This window comes from Clytia hemisphaerica, unplaced genomic scaffold (assembly GCF_902728285.1).
Source record: "Clytia hemisphaerica strain Z4C2 unplaced genomic scaffold, Clytia hemisphaerica genome assembly, whole genome shotgun sequence".
NCBI classification, from domain to species: domain Eukaryota; kingdom Metazoa; phylum Cnidaria; class Hydrozoa; order Leptothecata; family Clytiidae; genus Clytia; species Clytia hemisphaerica.
This window is the reverse complement of record NW_027103377.1, coordinates 27,115-51,336: the sequence shown is the minus strand read 5'-3', so window position 1 is coordinate 51,336 and position 24,222 is coordinate 27,115. Positions and strand designations below refer to the sequence as shown.

General features: G+C 35.1%; 1 protein-coding gene across 1 annotated transcript in view; it reads right to left on the bottom strand.

The window, feature by feature from the left end:
• LOC136824410 (protein Jade-1-like) overlaps positions 1–18,278 on the bottom strand; it is a 28,045-nt gene extending 9,767 nt beyond the window's left edge. The window contains exons 1-7 of the mRNA XM_067080535.1: positions 18,057–18,278; positions 2,067–2,112; positions 1,662–1,693; positions 861–1,048; positions 665–705; positions 303–353; positions 59–198 (exon numbers count right to left, since the gene is read on the bottom strand). Of these exons, the coding sequence (XP_066936636.1) occupies positions 59–198; positions 303–353; positions 665–705; positions 861–1,048; positions 1,662–1,693; positions 2,067–2,112; positions 18,057–18,111 (553 nt within the window). The 5' untranslated portion in view covers positions 18,112–18,278. The remainder of the gene's footprint in view (positions 1–58; positions 199–302; positions 354–664; positions 706–860; positions 1,049–1,661; positions 1,694–2,066; positions 2,113–18,056) is intronic.
• Between the last annotated feature and the right edge of the window lie 5,944 nt (positions 18,279–24,222).

Sequence of the window (24,222 nt, the reverse complement as noted above, 5' to 3'; positions counted from 1 at the left end):
CCTGGACTACCACCAAAGAGTTGGTTTAAAAACAGAAAGAAAAAACATTTAACAATACATTTTTTGAGTGTTCTCATCGTTTCTGTACTTTTTAACCATCCCATATCGATATCGTCCAAGTCGTAGTTACAAGACGAAAGACTTTCTCTGCCTGCCTTCACATAGTTTTCTTCACTGAATTTAAAGAATTTTTCAGGCCTGAAACATAAAGATTGTTATAAATAAAGAATTGTATCTTCAAAATATAGTTTCCGTGTTGTAATTATTAAAATTAATAAATGAAAGAATTAAATTTTGCTTACATTTTAAAAATATTCTCCGAGTTAACTTGGGGCAGCTCAATGCCAGAATTTCTGCAAAAAATAGAAAAATGCTACAAATTATCACACTATAACTTCAAAATACAAAACTTCAAATAGACTAAAAGGGCCTTCTGCTCCTATGGAGAATATCTTAATCTAAATATTCATCTTTAAAAGTTATAGTGTACTTTCCTTGGTAAATCTATTTCGACCCTGTTTTTCCCACAATCGAAAAAACAATAATATTGAATTTGCAAAGCTGGAGGATAGACTTTATCATATTTTTCGAAAATCTTCACGCAGAATAATAAATTAAATTTGTCTAGATTTCTATTTTTAAAATAAATTGAATGGAATAATACCTGACAACAGCCTTAAGAATTTTCTCTGGATGAACAGGAACCTATGGATACAATTAGAAAATATATCAACCACGTCCGACTTCAAGAAATGTGCTCAGAAAGCCAAACAATAATTTTTCAAGCATACTCTTGTTGGAGACACTACAAAAGTATAACTCTTTATCATTCTTATATTATTAAAAAATCACCACAATACCTGTACGCCTTTCTCCCATTCCTGCCTCCAAGTGTCTTTCAGTGTAATTGTTTTTCCTGCTGGCAATGGCTGCGAGTCTGGAACTTTCATTGCAGTAATGAAATCAGTCCGAAATACTTCAGCCAAATGCTTCCCAATTTTGCTGTTCTTTGGGGTACGATTTTTGGTTGGAAAGTATGATTCTGGCCCTGTGGAAATAAGAAGGTACAAAGAAGGTACTTCTTTAAGGAATCAATAACCATAATTCACTAGTAGGGCCAAAAATAAACATCACATAATTGTTTGTTTCGGGAATGCGACCGTGTAGCATAAAGGTAAAGCAACCAGCTACGGTGCGCCGGGTCATACCATATATTCCCAAAATGGTACTTGATGCCTCTCTGCTGATGCTCAGCAACTAAAGAGACAGATCGAGGGTAAGTGGAGAAATCCAGAGAAAGGAGTGGCACCCTCCCCTACCTTCGGGTAGACAGCTATACGAAAAGGGAGCCTTGACTGCGGTCGCAAACTTACTTACTTACTATAGCTTAAAATTGACAAAATTAGTTCATATTTGTTATATCTTTGTACAACTACAAGATTTGGCTTCGTCTAAACAAAATTGTTCTTGCTTTCTTTTCACAATAATACATGAAAAAAGTTTGTTACTGAACCAGACTGACATGGTCTTTTTTTCCGCTTTCCCAAAATATATATTTTTATCTAGGATTAAAATTTTGAAAAATTAACTTTCTCTTGTTACCCGATTATGTAAAAGAAATTTAATGTTCTACTAGTGTGAAACATATCAAAAAATATTACCTCGATCATCTTTAAAATGGGATCTTGTAATACTGAAAATTGAAAAAACACGAAAGTTAAAAAAACAAGCTATATGCTGAATGGACCTACCCTGAAGGTTAATGTAAAAAGAAAATAGAAAATATGGTAACAATAGTAAGAAAATGCAAACTAAATAAATTATAAATACCAAGCTAATCACGAGAAATGCTCATTTTTCATCAAAATGACAAAAGGGAATTTCCCCAAATACAAAAATTTGATTTTTACAGCCAAACAAAATGTTCAGGAAAAGACGGTTTTAGCCACTTTTAAGAGAACCTTTCCTTCTGCCATTAGGTCCAGCACCCCTGCATGGAAATTAAATATAACAATATACACTACAACATTATCATTTAACAATAATTTCTATTAAAGGGGCCTTACCATTGTTTTTGTTCCTCTATTGTGACCTCCTTCTTTAAATCCATATCTAAGAGAAATTAGAAATAATTCTTATGGCATTTCAAATACAAGCAAACACACTAACAGGTAAGGAAGGTATATCAAAACATAGAGTGTGAAGTAATCCTTCACTGTAAAGGGTTCCTTAAAATCTTGTATTTATAAAAAAGTGTCATTGTGTAGTGGTCATGGAAGCTTAAGTTCTCTGCAGAAGTTCAAATGTTGACTACCATGATGCTGCAGTTCATTTGGTAATTGAATACCTCCAGCCATGTCATGTCACTAATTTGTGACCCTTGATATCCCTTCCACAATTTTTTCCCAGAGGTCGTCCAGAAGACTTTTCATTCTAAATCTGATTCTTCTACGTTTTCGGTAAAAAAGACCCCAAACAGGTTTCTAGAATTGAACAACGCTAATGGCTAGCCCTAAGCAAGTATTAGTTATTATTCTGATCGGAATACACGTGTGATTTCCAATTCCGTTTTCATTGTAGTAAGACAGCAAAAATATATTCAGTTTTAAAAAAGTACCCACAATGCCTCGTTTTTTAAAAGGCTTTGGGAATGAAGCGGAAAAACGAAAGTGGGATGTTTTGAAACTCTCAGCGTCTAAATTTCTGCTAAGTGATCATTTTCTGTTTATTTTCACTCACATCTTAGCTCTAATTACTCTTTTAGATCAATTTTGAGACTTATTTTAGCAAGAAGACACAGTTGCACCAGTTGTGTAATCGTAAATGTGTTGTATTAAGAAAGGTTACATAGAACTATCTCTATATCCAAACTTTCATATATGCGATACCATTTTAAGCTTTAAAACTTTCTTTATGGCACTCTGAGCTTAACAAAACCCGTTTTTCAGATTGAAATGCTACTGTTTGATCGCCATCTATCTTTGTAGGGCATAGAAAATCATTTAAGGAGCTAAAAACATGACAAAATCAATCCTATTCCTTTTTTTGCAAAAGTTTTGTATTGCTTCACAACAGATTCTATTTTGGTTTGTTTATATTTCACCACAACTGATAAAACAGCGTCGATTAGGTAGTTCGAGACTTTTTATAATAATAATATTACAGGTAAATAAGTTTTTAAAACGTCCTTCTACATTTATCTCAGCAGCGAATAGTGTTTTCAAGGTACATGTAGATGAAAATAGTAACATAAAAATAGGGTAACCCACCATTTGCTAGTGAACATACAGCTTTTTGTTACATAAAAACATGAATGAAAAAGATGAAACAGAAGCAAGTTCATTTTCCAAGAAAACATGGTTGATGGTGGCAGTTGCAAACTTGTTTATGGACTTTGGTGTAATCTTCAGATGTTTTAAAATGCTTTAGATCTTGTAAGGCTGCTTTATATTAATTTCTGTTTGATGCGCTGGGTTTGCTAGGAAAGTTTTGGAGATACGGGTTTGCACTTTCATTCTCTAGGGAGACCAAGCTGTATAATTTTAAACTTTGTATGTTGAGGTAAATTTAGTTTTTTCTAAAATTTTGAGCTTGGATATCCAGGCTAAATCGAAGGTAGCTATTCAATATGATCAAAAATGATCGAAAGTAATCGAAAAGTAATTGAAACTGATCAGACAAATTGAAAATGGTCAAAGAAAATGCCATAATTTTGAGTTGAGTGAGTACTGGTGAGTATTCAATCACTGATAAAATGGATAGGTGGTCACTGACTACCTTTGATTATTATTGATAATTTATTGATTACTTCGACAGTCTAAGCTTAAACTCCTATATCAGGATTAGAAACTAGGCTAGGGTGGTTTGCATGAAATTGTTCCGAAGGGCAAAAATTTAACTTCTTTTGGTGTCTTAGGAAAAAACTAGTTTCATCACACCTTACAAGCTGTATTCCTGTTTTCAATTTTTTCCATGAGTTTTACAGCTAAGAAATTGTCCCGTACACGACAAAATTGTAATGTTAACAGCCTCTTAATTTGAAAAGAAAATTGTAATTCAGAACCAAATAACTTTTGGGAAATCTTCATTAACCTTTTGACTTTCAGAAAAACTTAACTTTTTCATTTCAATTTTTTCCACGGGTTTTACAGCTAGAATTTGTCCCGTACGTGACAAAATTGTAGTAATGTTAACAGCCTCTTAATTTGAAAAGAAAATTGTAATTCAGAACCAAATAACTTTTGGGAAATCTTCATTAACCTTTTGACTTTCAGAAAAACTTAACTTTTTCATTCTAATATAGGTCTATCATAGTCTATGGGGGGTATCTATGTTATACACCATTGCACTTGAATAGGGGAAAAATCACTCTTTAACCCTCAATAACTTTCATTCATACAACTAACTTCTTGGATATTTAAAGAAGCAATATGATGTAGATTCACCAATCAATGCATAAGATTTGTTTAAAATAGAGTTTTCTTGTTAAATTTAATGATTTTCAAATTTTGTTGCGTACAAGACAAATGGAAATCCTAATTTTGTCCCATATGCAACATAAAAAGTGCGAAATATCGCGAAAAAGAAAGATCTGTATGGTAAAACTTTTAGTGCTTTTTGATACATACATACGAGTGACTTCAGGGAATACAAAACATTTTTGCACATATTATCGATTTTGAGTATTTCACGCGTATGGGACAAGTGTTTTTTTTTCAGCATGATGAGCATCTCAGCGCAAATTTGGCTAAAAAAATTATTTTCTTTTCAGATAAGGATAAGTGTCTGAAAAACATGACACATATATAGGTAGTAAAAGTTTAGTTTCCTGAAAGGAAAAAAAACAAATTTTGGGCAGAATTTTCTTCATCATTAATATTTGAAGCAATGTAATGGAGTTGTCACGTACGGGACAAAAAATTGGACTGCTGCGATAAAGGGGCATAGGCCTTCCTTCACTAACTGAGAATATGAAATAAAATGTTGTTTCTGAAGCCAGCCAGCTCAATATATCTGGAAAACTATGCCATTTTTCATTTCGGACCAAGTTCATGCAAATCACTTACCTCTTTTATCTTTCCCTTTACAACAATACAATGCTGACACAACACATTGACAAGTAATCCCTATGTGTCGAAATCTACAACAAAAACAACAGTGGTCTCTTCTACTGATTGCTTCCCGGCGCTCCTTTGCAGCTGTTTATCAAATTTCCACCAATGAGATTGCCGTATTTCACACACCCCTTCTTTTTGGCACCTGTGACCTCTCATTGCTTGCACGACGGGCGGCTGTAAAATCCCACCCTTCATATGTTTGTTTAAATCCGTGATCCTATGGCTCAGGTTTTTTCTCATCTTCAATTTACTGAAGAAAGCGGGAATTTGATATAAGAGTCAGATTGATTGTCAGCAAAGTGCCGTAAAAAATCATTGAATAAAAGAAGAACTTGAAATCTTAAATATTTTCATTTTGAAGAATTGATGCAAAAATTTTCATTTTTTATTAGTTCATGGCACAAACCCCTGTAACTATGGGCAAGAACATCGTTGCTAAGATGTTGGCTCGAAATTGAAAGTGAAACCACTGAAAATGAAAGTAAAATCAGCCCACACTCCAAATCCCGTAATTTTGATATAGGAGTTTAAGCATAGACTATTCGATCACAATTGAACGTTCGATTAGTACGGTCTGGTATATTAATTGTAGAAAAAGGTGCTATAAAAAACTAGCAATCCTGTTTGTGGCCCTTACAGACTGATTCGGCAAAATCCATTTAGGGACTGTCTTCAAGCAAACCTCAAGCAAGCTGCCGGTTCCTAACTGACATAAATTTCACCCACAAAATAAAAAACTATGCACAGGTCAAAACGGGAATTGAGCTTTGAACTTTGAGCTTTCAAGGTGTTACTGAATTCATTCTGTACATACACTTTCTACCATTTCTTAGAAGAATGGCTGATCGTTGGTGAAAACGATGTCATACAAAATCAGTCTATAATCTAAATGAGTACATATTCAACAACGTGTGCTATTAGTTAGACCAGATCTGATTAATCAAGCTTGTTGAACTAATAGAACACTAGAACTAATCGAACTCGATCGAACAATTAAAGTTTGATTAAAAAAATTATTCAAACTCAAAATAGCTGGACAAAAATAGCTAACAAAGATATGGTGAAATATCTTCAGAAAGAGAAAGCAAAATAATAAACTTACTTCTTCTTTTTGACTCAGACTACTCCAACAGAAAACTTTCTTTCATGAAGACTAAATTTCATAACAGTGTTTGAAAATAATCTACAATATACATGAAAGCCCCCCTTCTTAAACTATCCCGCTTTCCTTGCTATCCCCCCTCTTTTTCATGAAAATTTCTGATCCCCCTTCTTCAATTTTTTCCAAAGGTGTTATCCCCCCTTAAGACCCGATGATAGATAATTGATAATGATAGAAGTAATCAAACGACCACTTATCGATTAACTATCAAATTTCGAGTATCAAAATTTCAAAAAAATTGTGAGTATTCCATTACTTTCTTAACAACCCTTCAAAGACTCGATAACCATTTGAGTACTTTGATTGTTATTGATTACTTTCAATAACTTCAATAACTATCACTTCCATAACCAATTACTATCATATATCTTAGTTTAAGAAAAACCAAAAACATTGACCGCATTGATCTAAAACCAAAGGACAAAAAGAATCGCCAGCCATAAGATTATTTCTCCCCTTCATTTTCCCCGACATTTTGTGTGCCTTCACTTCGCCCTGGGTTTCCTCAAGTAACTCATATTGCGCTGTCTGATTGGTCGGAGAAAACAAAAGTCGTTATTGCGCCTGAATTGTGTGTTTTGATTGGGCGAGATAAACTAGATTTCAGATTATTTTGACGCATTGCTACAGGAAACAGATTTGATAAAATCAAAGGTATTTGATACAATAAAAGGTATTCAATATGATCAGAGGTAATCGAAAAGTAATTGAAATGATTGAACAAATCGAAAATGGTCGAAAAAAATGCCATAATTTGGAGTCGAGTGAGTATTTGATCACCGATAAAATCGATAACGATAAAGTGGTCACTGACCACCTTTGATTATTATCTATCATTATTGATTATCGTCAACTGCTCTAACTTGGGATGATTGGTCGAAACATGGGACTGTTGATATCTGGCCTGTATTTTCACTTAGTGTTAAATCTCTTTGACAACAAATTTGTTTTGATAACTCCACCAAGTTTATCAATCATACTTTCTGTCATAACATGTCTTGATAACTTTCACTGATAGCGCACCCTTTTTGCGGAACGACCGTTTTGAGGGCGCGAAGCGCCCGAATAGGGAGTGTAGCATCCTTTCTCTAGATCTGCGCGTGGCGTAAAAAAATCTGTATATGTACGAAAATTTCTGAAAATGAGCCGGTGGGATGGCGAAATATCGACTTTGCTTCGTGTTGGATGGGGTTAAAATTAGTTTAGCACTATTTGAAGTATCTGTTTCATAAATTACTTATTTTAATAGAATATAATCTATGTTTTGAGTATCATAATGTAAGATCTTTTATGAAAATTGCAACTTTTGTACAAATAATAGTAATAGTACCAAAACTTTATCTCCTTTGCTTTTTTCCCGCTTCTTCCAGATGTCTGGGCCCAGTCTTTTTTTCTGCGTTTAATTTTCAAAACAACAAAGATGGCCCTGAAAACCAACGAATCTCTTCGGTTTTGAGGTGCATGCATTAACTTTTGGACTGATTTATGGCCCATTGAAAGGTAAATCTTCATTTTTTTTTCACCTTTATAGTTTCAACTACCTTTGGAATGTTACATTAGTACTTTTTCTTTGTGTTGACTTTTTTGTATTAAATTGGATTTCATCTCACAAAACAAAATGTTTTTTTCTTGGCCATGTGTTTCATGGATATCATATGGCCATGTTTTCTTTCCACAGGCTTATTTTTATTCATATGGGTCGTGTGTTTATTTCATTTTACTCTAACTATAATTATTTTCATCTCTTCTGTCTTCAGGGTTCAGGTGAAGTCGAGCTTGATTGATGTGATGGGTGACTTTTAACTACCAATCGGCCGACTGGCTGAATCAGCAGTGTTTCAGAGTTTTGGTGGGTGAACGTGCACAACAAAGAAGCAGCATAAAACCAAAATATACATAGTATTATGACTGTATGAACAGATTGTGATTGACGGAGAATAATAAAATGGTCCTATCCTGCTGAATATAAATTGTGCCAGTTCCATGTTATTCCGTGCAATGTTTACGAGACAAAAGAGAAGACTGTACTGGCAACTGGAAAGCAGAATCAAAGTGATAATTACTCATTACTAGTTGCTATTTTCGTCTTTGAAGATTTCTTCAATATTTATTCGATAAATGTAAATGGAATCATTTTGATTTGGCTTGATTGATTGTTGACTCCTCCATTATCGCTTGCGACTCTCGAGAGATTTTTGTTTAACATTGGAGCTTGATCATCATCAATTAGAATGGTAATGCCGATTTATATTTGTACGATAAAGTGATAACAAAAGCATGATTGATGACTTTAGCCCAAAAGACAACTTAAAAATGATAAAAGTACCTGTATGTTACTTTTGATGCTAGCTCGAATATATTTTCAAACAAGATATAAAGTGTTTTTTACTGGCAAATCAACTTATATTTTCATAAACTCTTTGACCTGAGATTGTAGATAACGCTTGTTATTATAACCGCCTAATAAATAGTAATGGCATTACTTTTAAAATATACTTATATGAATTATAGAAGTTTTTTAATTTTATTCTGCAAGGCAAGATTCTTGAAAAAATTAGTTTGGACTGGTTTGGATTGATTTTATAAATGAAACATTGGGAACATCTTTTTGCCGAACACACAATATCGCAAAAATAGACTCACAAAAAGACAAAATTTCATCACGCAAAAAATCTCACTAGTCTTGATATGTTACTGGAAATTATTGCTAGGCTGCTGATTCCTTTTCGGAAAATTGATACTACATTTGAAGTGAATGATATCATAAAGAGGTAGCACATTTTGAGAGATTGTATACCTAGGTTCTAATGGCTGAAAAGCTCAAGATCATCTTTCAAACTACGCACTATTTTCTTTTAAATTTTGAAGGGAAATGTATAATATAATTTTTGAATTGTTGATAAATTTGTCTTTGTAAAAGTTTTATAGAGAGCTAAGTAATTGTTTCAAAAACTCACAAAAAGATGGGATAAAAGTCTTTCAATTTATTCAGATAAACTACCAGCCTAAAGCCTAATGTAATATCTTTGTTGTTGGTCATTCAGCCATTGCACAAGAAACATGTGTGTTCTTTTTTGTCACTTGCACTATTTTTTATAAGAACCAGTAAATTTTTTTAAAGGTTTGGCTGTCCTTTTTTGCACTTTGAGCCTGAAATTGTTTTTGAATTGCTCAAAACCCGGCGTATTTAATTTTTGAGCCTCGTATTGTTCTTATAAAATTCTTATAAAAAAGAAAGAGTTGAGTTGGAAAACATTATCAATAAAAGTTTGACTTATAAAAATAATTTGTTAGTGTCGAAATTTCTTCGCTTTGCGAAAACGGAACGGTCGTTCCGCAACCCCTTTTATGTTGATTAACTTTTTTGTTTTCATTCAAAATGACAATACGCCGATTTGAGAATTAGAGAATGCCCACCGCCTAACAGTATTGCCCGATAGGATTAACAAATCACGCGCATGTAACTTGCCACGTGAGTGACGTCAAACGCTCCATTGTTTTGCCACTAATACAGAGTTTATGTATTGGAGGACATCAACAACGACGGTAAGTGAAATGATACAAAACAAAGTGGATAGTTGATGTACGGCTCTATATCGCCTTTGCTTACATAAACAGACGACGGTATTTTGGTGTTTTTACCGTCGTTGAGCAAAGTGGACAGTGATTTTGGAGAAATTTCAACTTTGCTTTATACCGTCCCCCTCGATTTATCTCGGATACATAAACTTGCTAATATGTTCTTCTTCGTTCCAGACATTCGCGTGTGTTCCACTACAGATTTTTTTCACATTTTAATTTAAACAGATTTAAAAGATTTTAACAAAATTTGATCGAATGCCAATCGAACATAAATGGAATCAATCGAATGCCAATCGAACATATAAATCGAATTATTGATCAAACATTAGTCATTAATCGAACTAATCGAATCAATCGAAAAGTATATGCAATCGAAGCTAATCGAAACTAATCGAACGTCAATCGAACGGTACTGTAATCGAATCCAATCAAAAATAAGATGTAAAATTCGATTGCAGTTCGATCAATTCCGCTAATCGAAAATCAATTATTTGATTGGCTTCGATTAAGTTCGATTGATTCGGTAATCGAATTTTTCGATTGACATCCCCTGGTCTCAAATGATTAAACTAATCGAACTTTTTACTGACCAAACTAATCCAACTCCTACTTCAAAAATTGTGAGTGTTCAATTAGGTTGGATTAATTTTTTTAATCGAACTTATATACTTAAATCCTTCGATAGAATTCGATTAGTTCCATTAAGGGCCCTGCTGACACGCACCGGACTGTCCGGTGTATTTGTCCGGTGGCAAAAAGTATCCTTTCGCTACACCGGACGCAATAAGTCCGGTACGGCATTTGGCCGTTATGGTGACTTTCAAATTTTTTAACGGCATTTGGCCGTTATGGTTCTGACCCTCTCCCCCCTCTACGTTAACGACCATCAAATTCTCTAAAGTTAAAAAATTGTCAAAAATCGATGAAACTCTAAAATTTTCTCCTTCACTTTCATCGTTGTTTCGTCAGCCATCTTTAATATCGCTACAGCTTCGCTCAGTTTACATTTTAAAAAATAACGGAGATATAGTCATCTGGGGTAATTACGGGACGATTTTGACTTATTTGGGCATCACTCTGAAAGTATTAATCCTAGAGATCCGATCTTTTGATATTTTATTTGTCAAAGTATGACCTTTACATAAGATGTATTACTTTTCCTTGAAATTTAGTAGATGTTCCTAAAATTTATTTTAAAGGTGTCCTGTAATTACCCCGCATTTTGGGGTAATTACGGGACACCCTCGGGGTAAATATGGGACAGGTATAAAATGTTATTGAAAAATCCAGATATCTTTCCAAAAGGTCATGATATTTGAGGTTTTGCATTCACTTGATGACTTCAAATCCAAGTGCTATCATTTAAAGGACTTTCAACAAAATTAGTGACAGTGTCCCGTTTTTACCCCAGCTTTTTTCCCATTTTGGGGTAATAACGGGACACTTTAAACAGTAATATTTGTATAGAGCAATCTAGACCAACTGAAGTAAATTTAGATGCAAACCTTTGCAGGTTTTGAAAGACTTAGAGTGTAGTTATGATTCCATTAAACTAGGAAATCAAGTTTGTACTTTTCTTATAAAAAATAAACACTTGAAACTCAAACTTTAGTGTCCCATAATTACCCCAAAATTAAGATTTGACTACGGGGTAAATATGGGACACACTTTTTAGAGATAAGGTGCTTTGTTTGACAATGAGACTATTATAATCTCAAACCATAGTATCTTCCAGACCCCCGCGCTCGATAGGATCGATCATCGGAACAGCTCGATGACGGATCGATATGTGATCGATGGATTACTTATCGATCCGGATAGGAGATCGATAGAGGATCGATACTCAAGATTTTTTTAAGCTTATGATTAGTTATCGATCTATCATCAATCTATCATCAATCATTTATCGATCTTATCGACCCTATCGACTCTTTCTAAAAATCGAGCTCTAATATTAATCGATCTTTCTCGCTATCGATTACCTATCGACACCTATCGATTACCTATCGACACCTCTATCGATCCAATCAAAATATCGACCGTTTTTTTATATTGATTAATCGATCCATATCGATCTAATGGCGTCAAACCGGATTTACTTATCGGTACTTATCTGGGACCTGATGTAGAAATTTTCTTTCGACACGCTAAGAAAGCTCTGGGAGAAGGTCGGGGAAACTTTCAACATCTGCTGGAAGGTTTAGATTACGGAATTTCGCCTGAGCCATAGCTCCGAACTTAAAAAAGCGGAGGGGGCCGGCTTAAAAATGGCTGATATATGGTACTCTCGGGTACCTAATATAATAAGCGTCCCCAACCCGCTAATTAATTTTATAATCGATTTATAATCGATGCATACTCGATTAACGATCGATGACGAATCGATTAACGATCGATGACGAATCGATTAACAATCGATGACGAATCGATTAACGATCGATGACGAATCGATTAACGATCGATGACGAATCGATATACTCAATTGAAATACTAGCTCGATAATGGATCAACAAAGGATCGATACTCAAGACTTTTTAATGGCTGAATCTTCCATCAGTGAAGTCAAGTTTAAAAATATTTTGTATTAGGAAAAGCGACGGCTAGCTTACCTTTGTTGTTATTTCTCTTTTCAGAATACCACTTCACATCAAAGTCAAACCATATACTGTCAGCACGCAATTTCTCTTCATTTGACATTTAACAAAATGATAACGAAGCGTTACTCCTTTGAGACCCCCCTTTGAGACCCGACAACAGATTCAGTGCAGCCATCCGAAAATTGTTGCAGTGATTAAGAGCCGTTAATTATGCAAGCAAAACACGTAATATTTATTATGATATAATTTTTCTGGCAAGGTATATTTATTAAAAGTAAATTCTTTTCAGCAAATGTAACTAGGACTTTAACTTTTTGTAATGAGTTTTTTAGTATATCGATTCTCTGTCTACGTTTTCTTTCTTGGAGGGCGTGGTAAAAACACGTTTAATGTGGATTTAATTCCCTCTATAACCGTAACCCAATTTCGCAATTTCGGCAATTTTATTTTTAAAGTCTCCAAAATCGCAAAGTTTCCCAGGTCTTGGGCCGGTAATTCAGTTCTTGGGCTGCTTAATCAGGGCTTGGGCTGCTAAATCAGGGCTTGGGCCACTAAATCAGGGCTTGGGCCGCTTACGGAAAAAAATTTGCGGCGAGAACTAGGTTTGCTGGAAGACGGGCTGGCCCGCTCGATGTTTGGTAATCAGAAATTTGGAGGGCAAAACCGTAGAAACTAATCAGAAAATTTGGCAATTTAGCTCTTTTTCGTAACTCATTGGCAACTGAAATAAATTTTTTTCTGTTCGCATACCTGAAGCCAATAATTTATAACTCTAAAAAGGATTTAGCCATGTTTAATTGCTGTTGACTTAACGGTACCAGAGATAACATAAAAACGGGCACAACACAAAGAACGCAGCATAAAACGAATCTACCGTTTCTTGCGGAGCGCACGAGTTTTTTTATTGTTGGTATCGTGTTTTGGACAAAGGAACTTCAAATTTTCCTGTTCCTCATCGGTGAAAACTATAGTCCCAGTACACCTAGAGTGCACCCAGTAGGTACATCCAGCACTATCACAAGCAACGGGTGGATTATTGATTTTTGGCTCAGCTTTCTCGCCGGCGGAACTACGAAAAATAACTTCGCACACCCCACACTGAGACTTCTGTGCTTTTGGGACCTCCATCGACATGGAAGAGGTTAAAGCACGACATCTAGCCCTTCGGCCTTTACAGAAATCTGTGAAAATACCCCTACACTCAAGAGCTAAAAAGTAGTCGACTAGTTGAACTACTTTAGGCGTAGAAACTTTCGCGAGCAGAAACTTTCGCGATTTTCGCGAATTTTGGCCCTTTTCGCTAAAGTAAATGTCTTTAAAAATTCTAGGAAGGGCCATTCGCGAAAGTTTATGCTTGCGAAATATTCTTGACAAAATAGAAAATCTATAAAACTTCTAACTTTGAATAAAATGTAATTTTTATGACACTTTTTAGCCTGCTAAAAGACTAATAAGTCAAAGAACAAATGTTTCAAGCCAATACAAGAAGTATTTGTCCCTCTAAGCCATTTTTTCATGTGAAAATTCTCAATTTTACGTCTTGATTCGCGAAAGTTTATGCTCGCGAAAAATATTTCTCCGTTAAATTCGCGAAAGTAAATGTTGTGAATTTCGCGATGTTTCGTCCTCGCGAAAGTTTCTGCTCGCGAAAGTTTGTACGCCTAAAGTATTCGAATGTTAATAAAAATAGTTCGCGTTCTACCATAGAGACTCAGAGAAATGTCTCTCGTATGAAATGTTTACAAAGTTTCTTGCTAAAAATAAGCACAAGAATGAAATTAAGCACTAGTCATACTTTTAGAAGTTGATGCTTTAGACACGGTCTTTCAAACCGTAGAATTCTGTTTGTACCCACAACTATCAGCCATGATTCAACTAAAAGCAAAAAATTGTATATTACCCCCTGTCTCAGTGCCCCGGTAGAACTTTTTCCCTAACTTTTTCCCCAACCTCAGTGGGGATGAAAATTTCAATCAAAATGCCAATGGGGATAGAAAATCTATTGTTTCCAGCTCGAAAATTCCAGTGGGGATGGTTTTGGAGTGCAATTTTTTACATTCAGTTTTCAATGGGGATAAAATCATAGAGCAATTTCGCAGTGGGGTTGAAATTGTAGGATATTTTTCCCACCGGGGACGATTTTTGGCCTATTGTTCCACTGGGGTGGGGGGTCCACCGGGTCTGTGACACAGGGGTGTTATATTCATCTTGATGTTTTGTACATTCATTATGATATTAGTCACACACAAACCAGATGGCAAATAATTATACACCCCTGTGTGACAGACCCGGTGGACACACTGGAAAGCTTAATAAAAGTTTCGTCCCCTTTAGCATAAAAGCCTTACAATTCCAGCCTCACTTTCACTTTCATTTCGTCCCCATTCAAAATTCAATATCAGAAATTGCACTTCAAAACCATTCCAACTGAATTTTTAGTTTTGGACTGTTTATTTCTGTCCCATTTAGATTTCCGTAACAGACAAATATATAGACCGGAATCCCGTCTACCGCTTCACTGCGGAAATCTCGAAAAAACTCGAATTCCTTGTTCAGCATTTTCTCTTTTGGATGTTGCAGGAAAAAAGAAAAAGGTTAGACAGTGTTTCCTTGCTAACAAATATAACGATCTCCGAGGGGTAAAGTCAAGTCAATTCTGGTGTTTTTTGAAATGTCAAAAATAATAAAAAGATGGAAAAAATATTTCGAAGAAAACGTAACTGTTTACGTAAAAAGCCAAGATTAAGCTTTTTCACAAGCACGTAAAATTTTTCGTAAAGGCATTACGAAAATTTGATGTTCATTCATTCTCTTAAGTTACGTAAATTATACGTACATCTTCTTTGACAACGAGGAAAAACTCTACCGAGGTGTTTTGTAATACTTTCAGTAGAATTTTACGTGCATGTGAAAAAAGCTGAAGCATGTAAAAAAATCAGGTGACCCTATTCTCAATCGATTTACCCCTCGTACAACGTAGACCACGTTTCTTGGTGTTAAAAATCAACATTTGGTACTTACCTAATCGCAAACAGCTATTCCATCAACCAACGAAAAACGTCTTTAAATAATTCGATCATACCTTATTGGTATATATTTTCGCGTGTTACAAATTTTCGCGGGTACTTAATTTCGCGAGTTTTTTGGTCAGTTTTCGCGAAATTTAATACTGTTTAAATTTTTCAAAATTACAAAATCACGAAATTAAATACGCGCGAATAATTTTTTCTTAGTATTTTGTTAGTATTTTTACATTAAAAACGTTGTGTTTCAAGCAAAATCAGTCTTTTTCTTGCTTTATATTCCCACTTTCTGAAAATACCTAGTTTAGTGAATCGCGAAATTTAATACACGCGAAAATTTTCCAGAAGTCGGCAATCGCGAAATTTAATACACGCGAAACACGTTTTTTCGAAAAAATTTTGCGATTCGCGAAAATTTGTAACACGCGAAAATATATACCAATAAGGTAATGTTCAACACATTCTAACACACCCAAAAATTGATCTAGATATGACATTTTCTGCATTTTTTCAATCAGTACATTACCATTAGTATGAAATGATATTTTCCATAGACAATTACTGTTACATCACAACAAGACTCCCTAGAGAGTTCCGCTAACATTAGTAGTCTTGCTATCATTGTTGAAATCATAACATAGTTTGTCGATTCTCTTGGGGTAACAAGGTTGTATTTTATAATTGCTTCTTTGCTAAAGCTATGAACACATTAGAATTTTGTGCTCTGTTTCCTAAAAGATTTAAATATATTAATATGCACAATTTCTTTGATTATGTCATTTTTGCTTTTAATGAATTATAAACTGTGAAATTATTCCAATCAGCCAGTAATTCCTCACGGACTTCTTATTTTATTATTGACGTATACGCACAATCTAATTACAGAGTAAAATGTCACATGATTCTTCATTTTGAGCGCTCGCGTTAGTATAGTAAGCTTTACTTTTTCTTATCTGTGAAATAAGGGGAAATCTTTTGAACAATATCTTGAGATTTATTAACTCGAGAAAAAAATCCAGCATAGAGAAGGTGTATTTTTAAATGCTTTATCTAATGAAACAGTTTTAAAATCAATCTTATGTTGGGATTTTTGCGCAGTCACTCGTAACTATGCCTGTGCACCTCGTTGCTATGGGTTTGCTATGAAATTAGGCGAAATCGAAAGTGAAAACACGAAAGCGTAGATCTAATTCGCGTTTTCTGTAATACAAAAAAAAGCGATACTTGACCGTACTGTCCATCGATCTCCTATCCGGATCGATAAGTAATCCATCGATCACATATCGATCCGTCATCGAGCCGTTCCGATGATCGATCCCGGGGGTCTGGTATCTTGATGCCAGAATTCAGTCAAAATATAATCAAAGTGATTGCAGCTCTTCCTGACAGCCTGACACTAAAGCTTGAAAAGTTCCTTCTAAAACTACGAAAATTGATTTTTATGGTGACATATGAAACTTTTGTTGAAACATCAAAAGTATATGTTAGAATAATCTAACTAGACATTTTTCTAGCAGCTAGAATGACTATCTCCAAAATCCTCCCCATCTGAATCCAAATTTATAACAATAACACCATAGTTAGGGGTGTCCCGTATTCACCCCTTAATTTTAACTGTCCCGTAATTACCCCAGATGACTATAATTTCTAAACTTTTTTCCGAAAGTTGGGCGAACTAATTATCTCCGTAAATCATACTCAAGAGAATAGCGGCATTTCAAAGAAAAAAGACCGACCGTCTGCGAAATTCAAAAAATTCAAAAGTCGAATGTCGACGGCCCCTACTAAGTCTGGTGCGTTCGCCAGGGTCCTTTTTCCATTAGGGGTCACTCACATATCGATTCTTCCCACGACTAACGTCAAATTGACGCTAATTTGAAAACCCCCCCACCCCCACCTCTTAACGTCAAAGTTCAAAAATTATCAAAAATCGATGAAAATTTTCTCCTTCACTTTCATCGTTGTTTCGTCAGCCATCTTTAATTTCGCTACGACTTGCTCAGGCAGTTTACATTTAAAAAATAATGGAGATAATTTCTAAACTTTTTTCAGAAAGTTGCCGGAATTAATTATCTCCATAATCATAATCAACAGAAAAGCCGCATTTCACAAAAAAAGACCGACCGTCGGCGAAATTCAAGGGCCGTGCGGACCGTCTGAAGTGTGAACAAAAGGAACTCGAGACATAAACATTGTGTCGTTTGTTTTGGTTAAAATTTCTGTAAAACAGCGAAGTAAAGTAACATTTGTCACGGAATAAACGTATTAAAAATTGATATTTCTGGTGAAATTTCTTAGCGTCAAAGACTCTAACCCACCCACCCCTTCGCGTCAATTTGACGTTAGTTGTGGGAAGAATCGATATGTGAGTGACCCCTTATATATACTCATTGCATTGTACGTTTGGTTCGACAAGTTTAATTGATTGGGTGGTCTATATGTATTATACACTGATGATGGGCTGAAATCAATAATTAACACTAAGCTTTTCTCCAGGCTTCAAGGTCCCTTATTTTTGTGCAATGGATTGAAAAGATCTTGGCGTGCACAATCATTTGAAAAAAAAACTACCTACCATCTACAACTATACCATCTTTGGCAATCTTCTTTCCTTTCGAGCTCATCCCCATGAAGGAAAATCTTTTACATATAGGATAGAAGTTGTCATTTATTGTATTCTGATATCATAACATCAATTCCGTAGTTAAATATTTCACTTTTAGTCCTTCATTTTGCATTAGAAAATTTCTTTGGTAGTGGGAGAAGGCGCCATATTTCTTTGAGTTTATCTCTCTTTGACTCGATTATTAGTAAGGATACAAATGATGTCTGGAAAAATAATTTGAACAACTGAGTCAAAAATAGAACTCAAAATCATGTAAAAGTACCGAATTCAAAATGTTCAAATGGTCAAAGTCCAATCAATTTTTGAAGGTATTTTTCAGTCAGACTTTACTTGTCAGACACCACCAGATCACAAAGTTGTGTTGGTGTGGAGTACCCAGAACTGGTTTGTGTAAACTTGCAAAGTATAGCTATAATAGTTCTTACAAATATTTTCTTTGGACATCAAAGGGCTGGCATCATGGTGGGGACTGAACCAAAATTTTAAGGCATAAGGGGCAAACTTTTGGAATAGACAGTTACATCAAAATGCCTTGAAAATGTCAATATGAAAATTGCGTAATCAGAGAACGTATGTCTCGCTCATTATGAAAAGGCCGACACAAACTTTCAATAATTGGATTGTAACATCGAGTCTCTTTTGTTAAGTCACCAGGGGGTAAATAAAACAGATATTGATACATTTATCGTTCGTTTCAACTTGACAATTCGTTTAAAACTCAGCCTCCTAAATATTTGGGGTAGGTAAAATATGTACAAAGAAATTCATACTTTTCCAACCCGGCGAATCTTTAAAAAAGAAGCGAACAATAAAATATAATTACCCTTTCCAAATAAACCTCTTCGGTGGCGAGCGTAGTCTACTCTGACATAATTGTAAAATTTATGTGATGGTAGTTTGACATAGTAATGTAATGTTGTTTGGGGAATTATGAAGTTCTCTGGAATTTCGATTGCATTTATTCAGGTTGATTTTTTATGACTTCTAATGGTACTTTTTCTAACGAGTTTGATTACTCTGTTCTCACACTTATGTCTTTTTTTTTCGCGTCCTTTCCCGTGATTACTTTTATTTATATTTTTAAAGACAGGTAAGAAGGCATATTGATGTAACTGATAGACGTCTTTCCCCCGTAATTCAAACTTCTCAGAAATGGTGTTGTGTATAAAACTGTTTGGGAGGTAAACAAACACCTTTTTGCCTGCGAGAGGTCAGGGAAAGTAGGTTTTCAGCTTCTAACTTTTGATATGGATCTGCTTTTCTTTTGGCAAAAGATTAATTCAGGGTGGTATCAGAGTCCCCTGCCCAGTTGGCGACCGGTCTAGTTGGCGACCGGTCTAGTTGGCGACCGAACGTCTTTGAACCCAGAAAAGTCATACAAAAACAAACCTCTGGAGAATTTCTTTTGGTAGTTATCTGCCTTGACCTATTTCCCGTACTGTGTAAAAAAAGTTTTAGAAAAAAACGAGTAGAATCCGAAAGATCCAACTTTGCACGGAAGCACACGAAAAAGCCGGATTTTTCAAAAAAAATAAAAAATGGCTACCTGTGGACAAAAAAGCTTCGTAAGAAAAAAACGCTTCAACTCCCACGCCAAAAAATACTTGTCCAAAACAATGAGTATGCTAGAAAGCATTTCTGTAAAAATCAGCTCGATACAGTTTCCTTTGTGTGAAATATTGATAAAAAAGTTGATGCAATCAGCTTCGAAATTTGACGTCCAGTCTGCGACCGACCAAACTCAAAAAATGAAAAAGAAGACTCTACATTGCGATCAAAACATTCCAGACGCGAAGAGAAAAAAACAGGCATAAAAAATTCCCGCGTTTTTATCAAATGAAGACTCTCCATAGACCGCCACTTTCAAAACAAAACAAAAACAAACTTTAGAAAAAAATGGCAACTTGAAGAATAATTCTGAAAAAACATGCCGAAGGGAAATGTAAGTGAGCTATTTTAAGACAAAAGAACGAGTGTAAATAAATTTAATAAGGGAAAGCTTATGAGTTTTTTTATCATCATGATCAATTAATATGACCTTACCTGCAAGTAAAGCACTGATTTTCTCTTTTTATCGATCGGTCGCAGACTGGTACGTCGGTCGGGAACTGGGCACTAGTACCGCTCGCTTCGAAAGTTTTTTATTCTAAGAAGATCGCCTCAAATAAAAAATCAAAACAAACACGAAGAACATGTTAAAAGTTGTCTAACCGTTGGTTGAAAAGGATTTTCAAAAAAGTTAAAAGTAAGTGAAAAATTTGAATCCAAAAATTTCGGTCGCCAACTGGGCAGGGTACTCTATATAATATCATGATCATGAAAAGATTGATGAGAACATACTAAAATTTGAGGGGATTTTGTTCGACAGAACTTAAGAAAAGCTCAAAAAACCAACTTTCCCTATGGAAACGCAGGAAAAAACAGGTTTGTTTACCTCCAGAGACAGACCAAACGGTGGAGAGCATCAAAATAATGCGCGCACATTAGTTACGACCCTGCCTATGCCCCGGACAGTCCGGGGTTTTTTTGATGCTTGCCCGGGGTCCGTATTATTTGTTTTTGAGAGACTACCCCGGACGCCCCAGACAGCCTGGGGCGCGGTCGCTTTTTATAGAATCGCTGACCGCGCGGGCTTTTTTCTAATTCATTGAAATATTCTTCCGTGGACAAATGCCGTCTTCCAAAAGATCTTGTAATGTCCTGATTTTGGCGTTTCGTGTGTGAGGCCTGTATTTGAACCTTAAATCTCAAGCGTGGTTTGTTCAGCAATCAAATTCTAAAATCTAACCGAAAGCTGAAAAATGGATCCTGATCAGACAGAGAAAGGTAAGTAAAGTTAGTTTTTTTATTTTTAATTAATTTATTAACCTTGCCTAGTTTATAAGAAAAATCTCTCACGTCCGGGGTAAATTTATGGCGCAAAAATTGGAGCCCCGGACATAGGTCCGGGGAAAAAGTTATTTTTTTCAGACCCCAGACATTTGCCCCGGACTGTCCGGGGCATAGGCAGGGTCGTCATTAGTTTTACGAATTACGGGGAGAAAGGTGTATTCCCAGTCTGGAATACAGGAAAATGTTGCCACTGGAGGCGTTTTATGCCAAAAGCTGCGCTCGAAGATAAGAGGATTGCGGCCGTCGTAGGCAGATGCGAAAATTTTTGAGGAGGGTTGTCACCTTTTGCGTTCCAATAAAAACATTTGAATTTAGCTCTGTCAGTGTAGCTCTAAAGCTCTAAAACAGCATCTAATAACATGAAAACCAGAATATGATTCTTCAATGGGAATCAAAACTATAAAGTGCACTTACAAACATCAATTTGTCAGATCTAACAAAATTTATAACTGCACTGTCCACAAGTGTTTCAACCGGTATTCCAACGAAGCCATATTTTGGTTTGTACAGAAATTTTGCCCGCTCAAATCTAAACAACAAAATGGTCAATCTCACTAAATTTTGTTGTTTTAATATTTCTAATGACGTTAATTAATGAAGATACATTATAATATTTTATAGTATTTTATCATTACCCACCTAAAATTCACAACTATATTACTTCTTAGCATTCAATTCAACCAAACTCATAAATAATCTCATAACTTTAATCTCTTAGTCTTAAGTCTTACACTTTCCAAGCTTGGACACACTTATCACCCCCCTTTTCTTGTTAGCCCCTTGACTTTTAGAATGATTTTAATATTTATTGATATTTATGAATAAAATTATTTTATTTAACATTCTTGTATTTTATATGTAGCGAAAATGGGCCTACGGGCCTAATGTTACTTAAATATATAGATAGATAGATAGATAAAGCAAAACATTGCGGCCACGGCATTTCCCTGGGTAAAAATTCTGGTCACGTGACCATCCGTGATTTTAGACCAATGAAAACGCTTCATTTCCCCGGATTAAAGTTGTGTCTGTACACTAACACGCGGGAATTAGCTAGAAAAATAGAGAAAAAACCGGGGGTCAAATTAAATGTTTCTCCCTTCTTGCGGCAAACATAAAAGACTTTAAGAGGCCATTTTTTTATTTAAGAAAGGGGTGTTATATCATAAATAAATTATATAAGTAAGTGATATTTTAACCCTTTCCGGACGCATGATTTCACGGCTATATGACGCAAACAAAAGTTTGATTTTTGACTGGCTTCACTAAAATTGCAATAGAAAGTGATTGATAAAAGATATCACGATAAGTAATACCTCATTTTATTCACATGTAATATGGGTTTTGAAATACCAAAAAAAATTTTTTAAATATGGCTGACACCTGGTCACGTGACCGAAAAATCGGCAGATTTTTTTTCGGAAAGGCAAAATTTTTGACTTTGAATAAAGAAATAGAGTAAAAGGCATTTGCTTTACGCCTTTAACTTTGAATATGATTTAGAGAATTGAGTTACTGACCAGGTAAAAAAAATTTCATGTCATAAGCTTTCCAAGAATCTGAGTAAAGTGATTTTTTGTCCAAATTTTTGAGCAATTTTTCCCTTACAGATTTGCAACAAACATTGAAAATTTATAATTCTTGTTGTAAACAAGATATCGAAAAGCGGTTTTTTGCAGGTTACGGGAAATTTATCTCAAAATCATTATTCAAAACCATGTTATTGTATTTTGTTAAAGGGAAATTAACGTTTCAAATTTGTCAACAAACAAATGACAGATTCGAATAGAGCTCATTGAGACGATTTCAAATATATATGGTTTATAGGGCTTTACTCTTCTACATCCAGAATAAGAGTTGTTTGAGAATTCTCTTGTGTTGCTATGGATACGAAAAATGTGACGTAGGGTGCGAACTGTGTTTCTCTTTTTTATAAGGGAAGAGTGGTGAATGATGATTTAAAATGCAGTTTTTGAGTTTCTTTTTACCGCTAGAGAATTTTACTGCACCTTTGGAATACTAACTACATTCTCCTAGTCTTATGTCCCCAACGTTTTGCTATAATTACTCTAAAAAAGATTCATTTCTAACGTTTTATATCTCTTTAACAACCAAATAGAGTGTAACAATGAGAATAGTTTGGGCGCACTTTACGTCACAAAATACACAAAGGGGGAGTTTTTCTCCATTGTAGAGTCAAAATTGTGAGAAATTAAAGATCAAATAACTCAATGAATAAAAGACATTTTGAAGTGGTTCTTTTTTTGTTCAATCACATTTTTTTTCATCTTTAATGTTTCGAAAAAAAATCACAGGGTTAATTCCAAACGTTAATTCCCCTTTAAAATCTTTTACAAAGCTATGGGCCACCATCATATAAGAACATGATTCATGGGCCACCCAGTGGCCCGTGCTTCCGGAAAGGGTTAAGTAAGAAGTTCATTAACAATTTTATTTTGAAGTTTGTTTTTAAAAACAAAACCCCCGTGCTAGATGATAATCTCATTTTCTTAACTTATGGACCCATTTTGAAGTCTTTGTAATACAGATCATTTGGCAGAGTAGTTGCATTATCTATACAAGAATTGGAATCTAAAGTCTGAAGTCGTAACTCCTTGCCAGTGACCCTGCAGAGAAATTTTTAGTTGGCAGACACTGACTTTAGGTTGGTATGGAAATCATTTTATTTTGAAATGTAATCTTCACTTTAGATGAATACTTTTATTTATTTGGATTCATGAAAGGTTCAAGGTTTGTTTACTTTTTATTTCAAATTATTTCATTGATTTATTGAGCTGCAATAGCTGATTGAAAAACAAAGATTTTTGATAGTTATCAGCGTGGGCTTGGCCGCCATTTTGAATTTCGATTTTTTTCTCCTGTACTCGGCAATTTAGAGGTTGTTCGTAATACGCGATTTGGCTTACGCGTAACACTTGTGTGTCATCATCGACAATAAAACAAACAATATTCTGTCAAGAGCCTTGTAAACATTCCAACAACTTCCATCGAAATGATCTATCACAGCTCAGTCTACCATTTTTAGTGCGGTCCGAGGATTGAGCCGAGAACTCTCGCAGAGCGCCCGAGCTCTCGCGCTGCTCGCACCGCAGGGATGAAAAACTTCAATCTGTTAATCATTTTCTCAAGCGAAAAGTACGCGAAGCGATTCTAGCTTTACGATATTGCCGCGGATCATCAATGGATAGTATTCAATTATCAT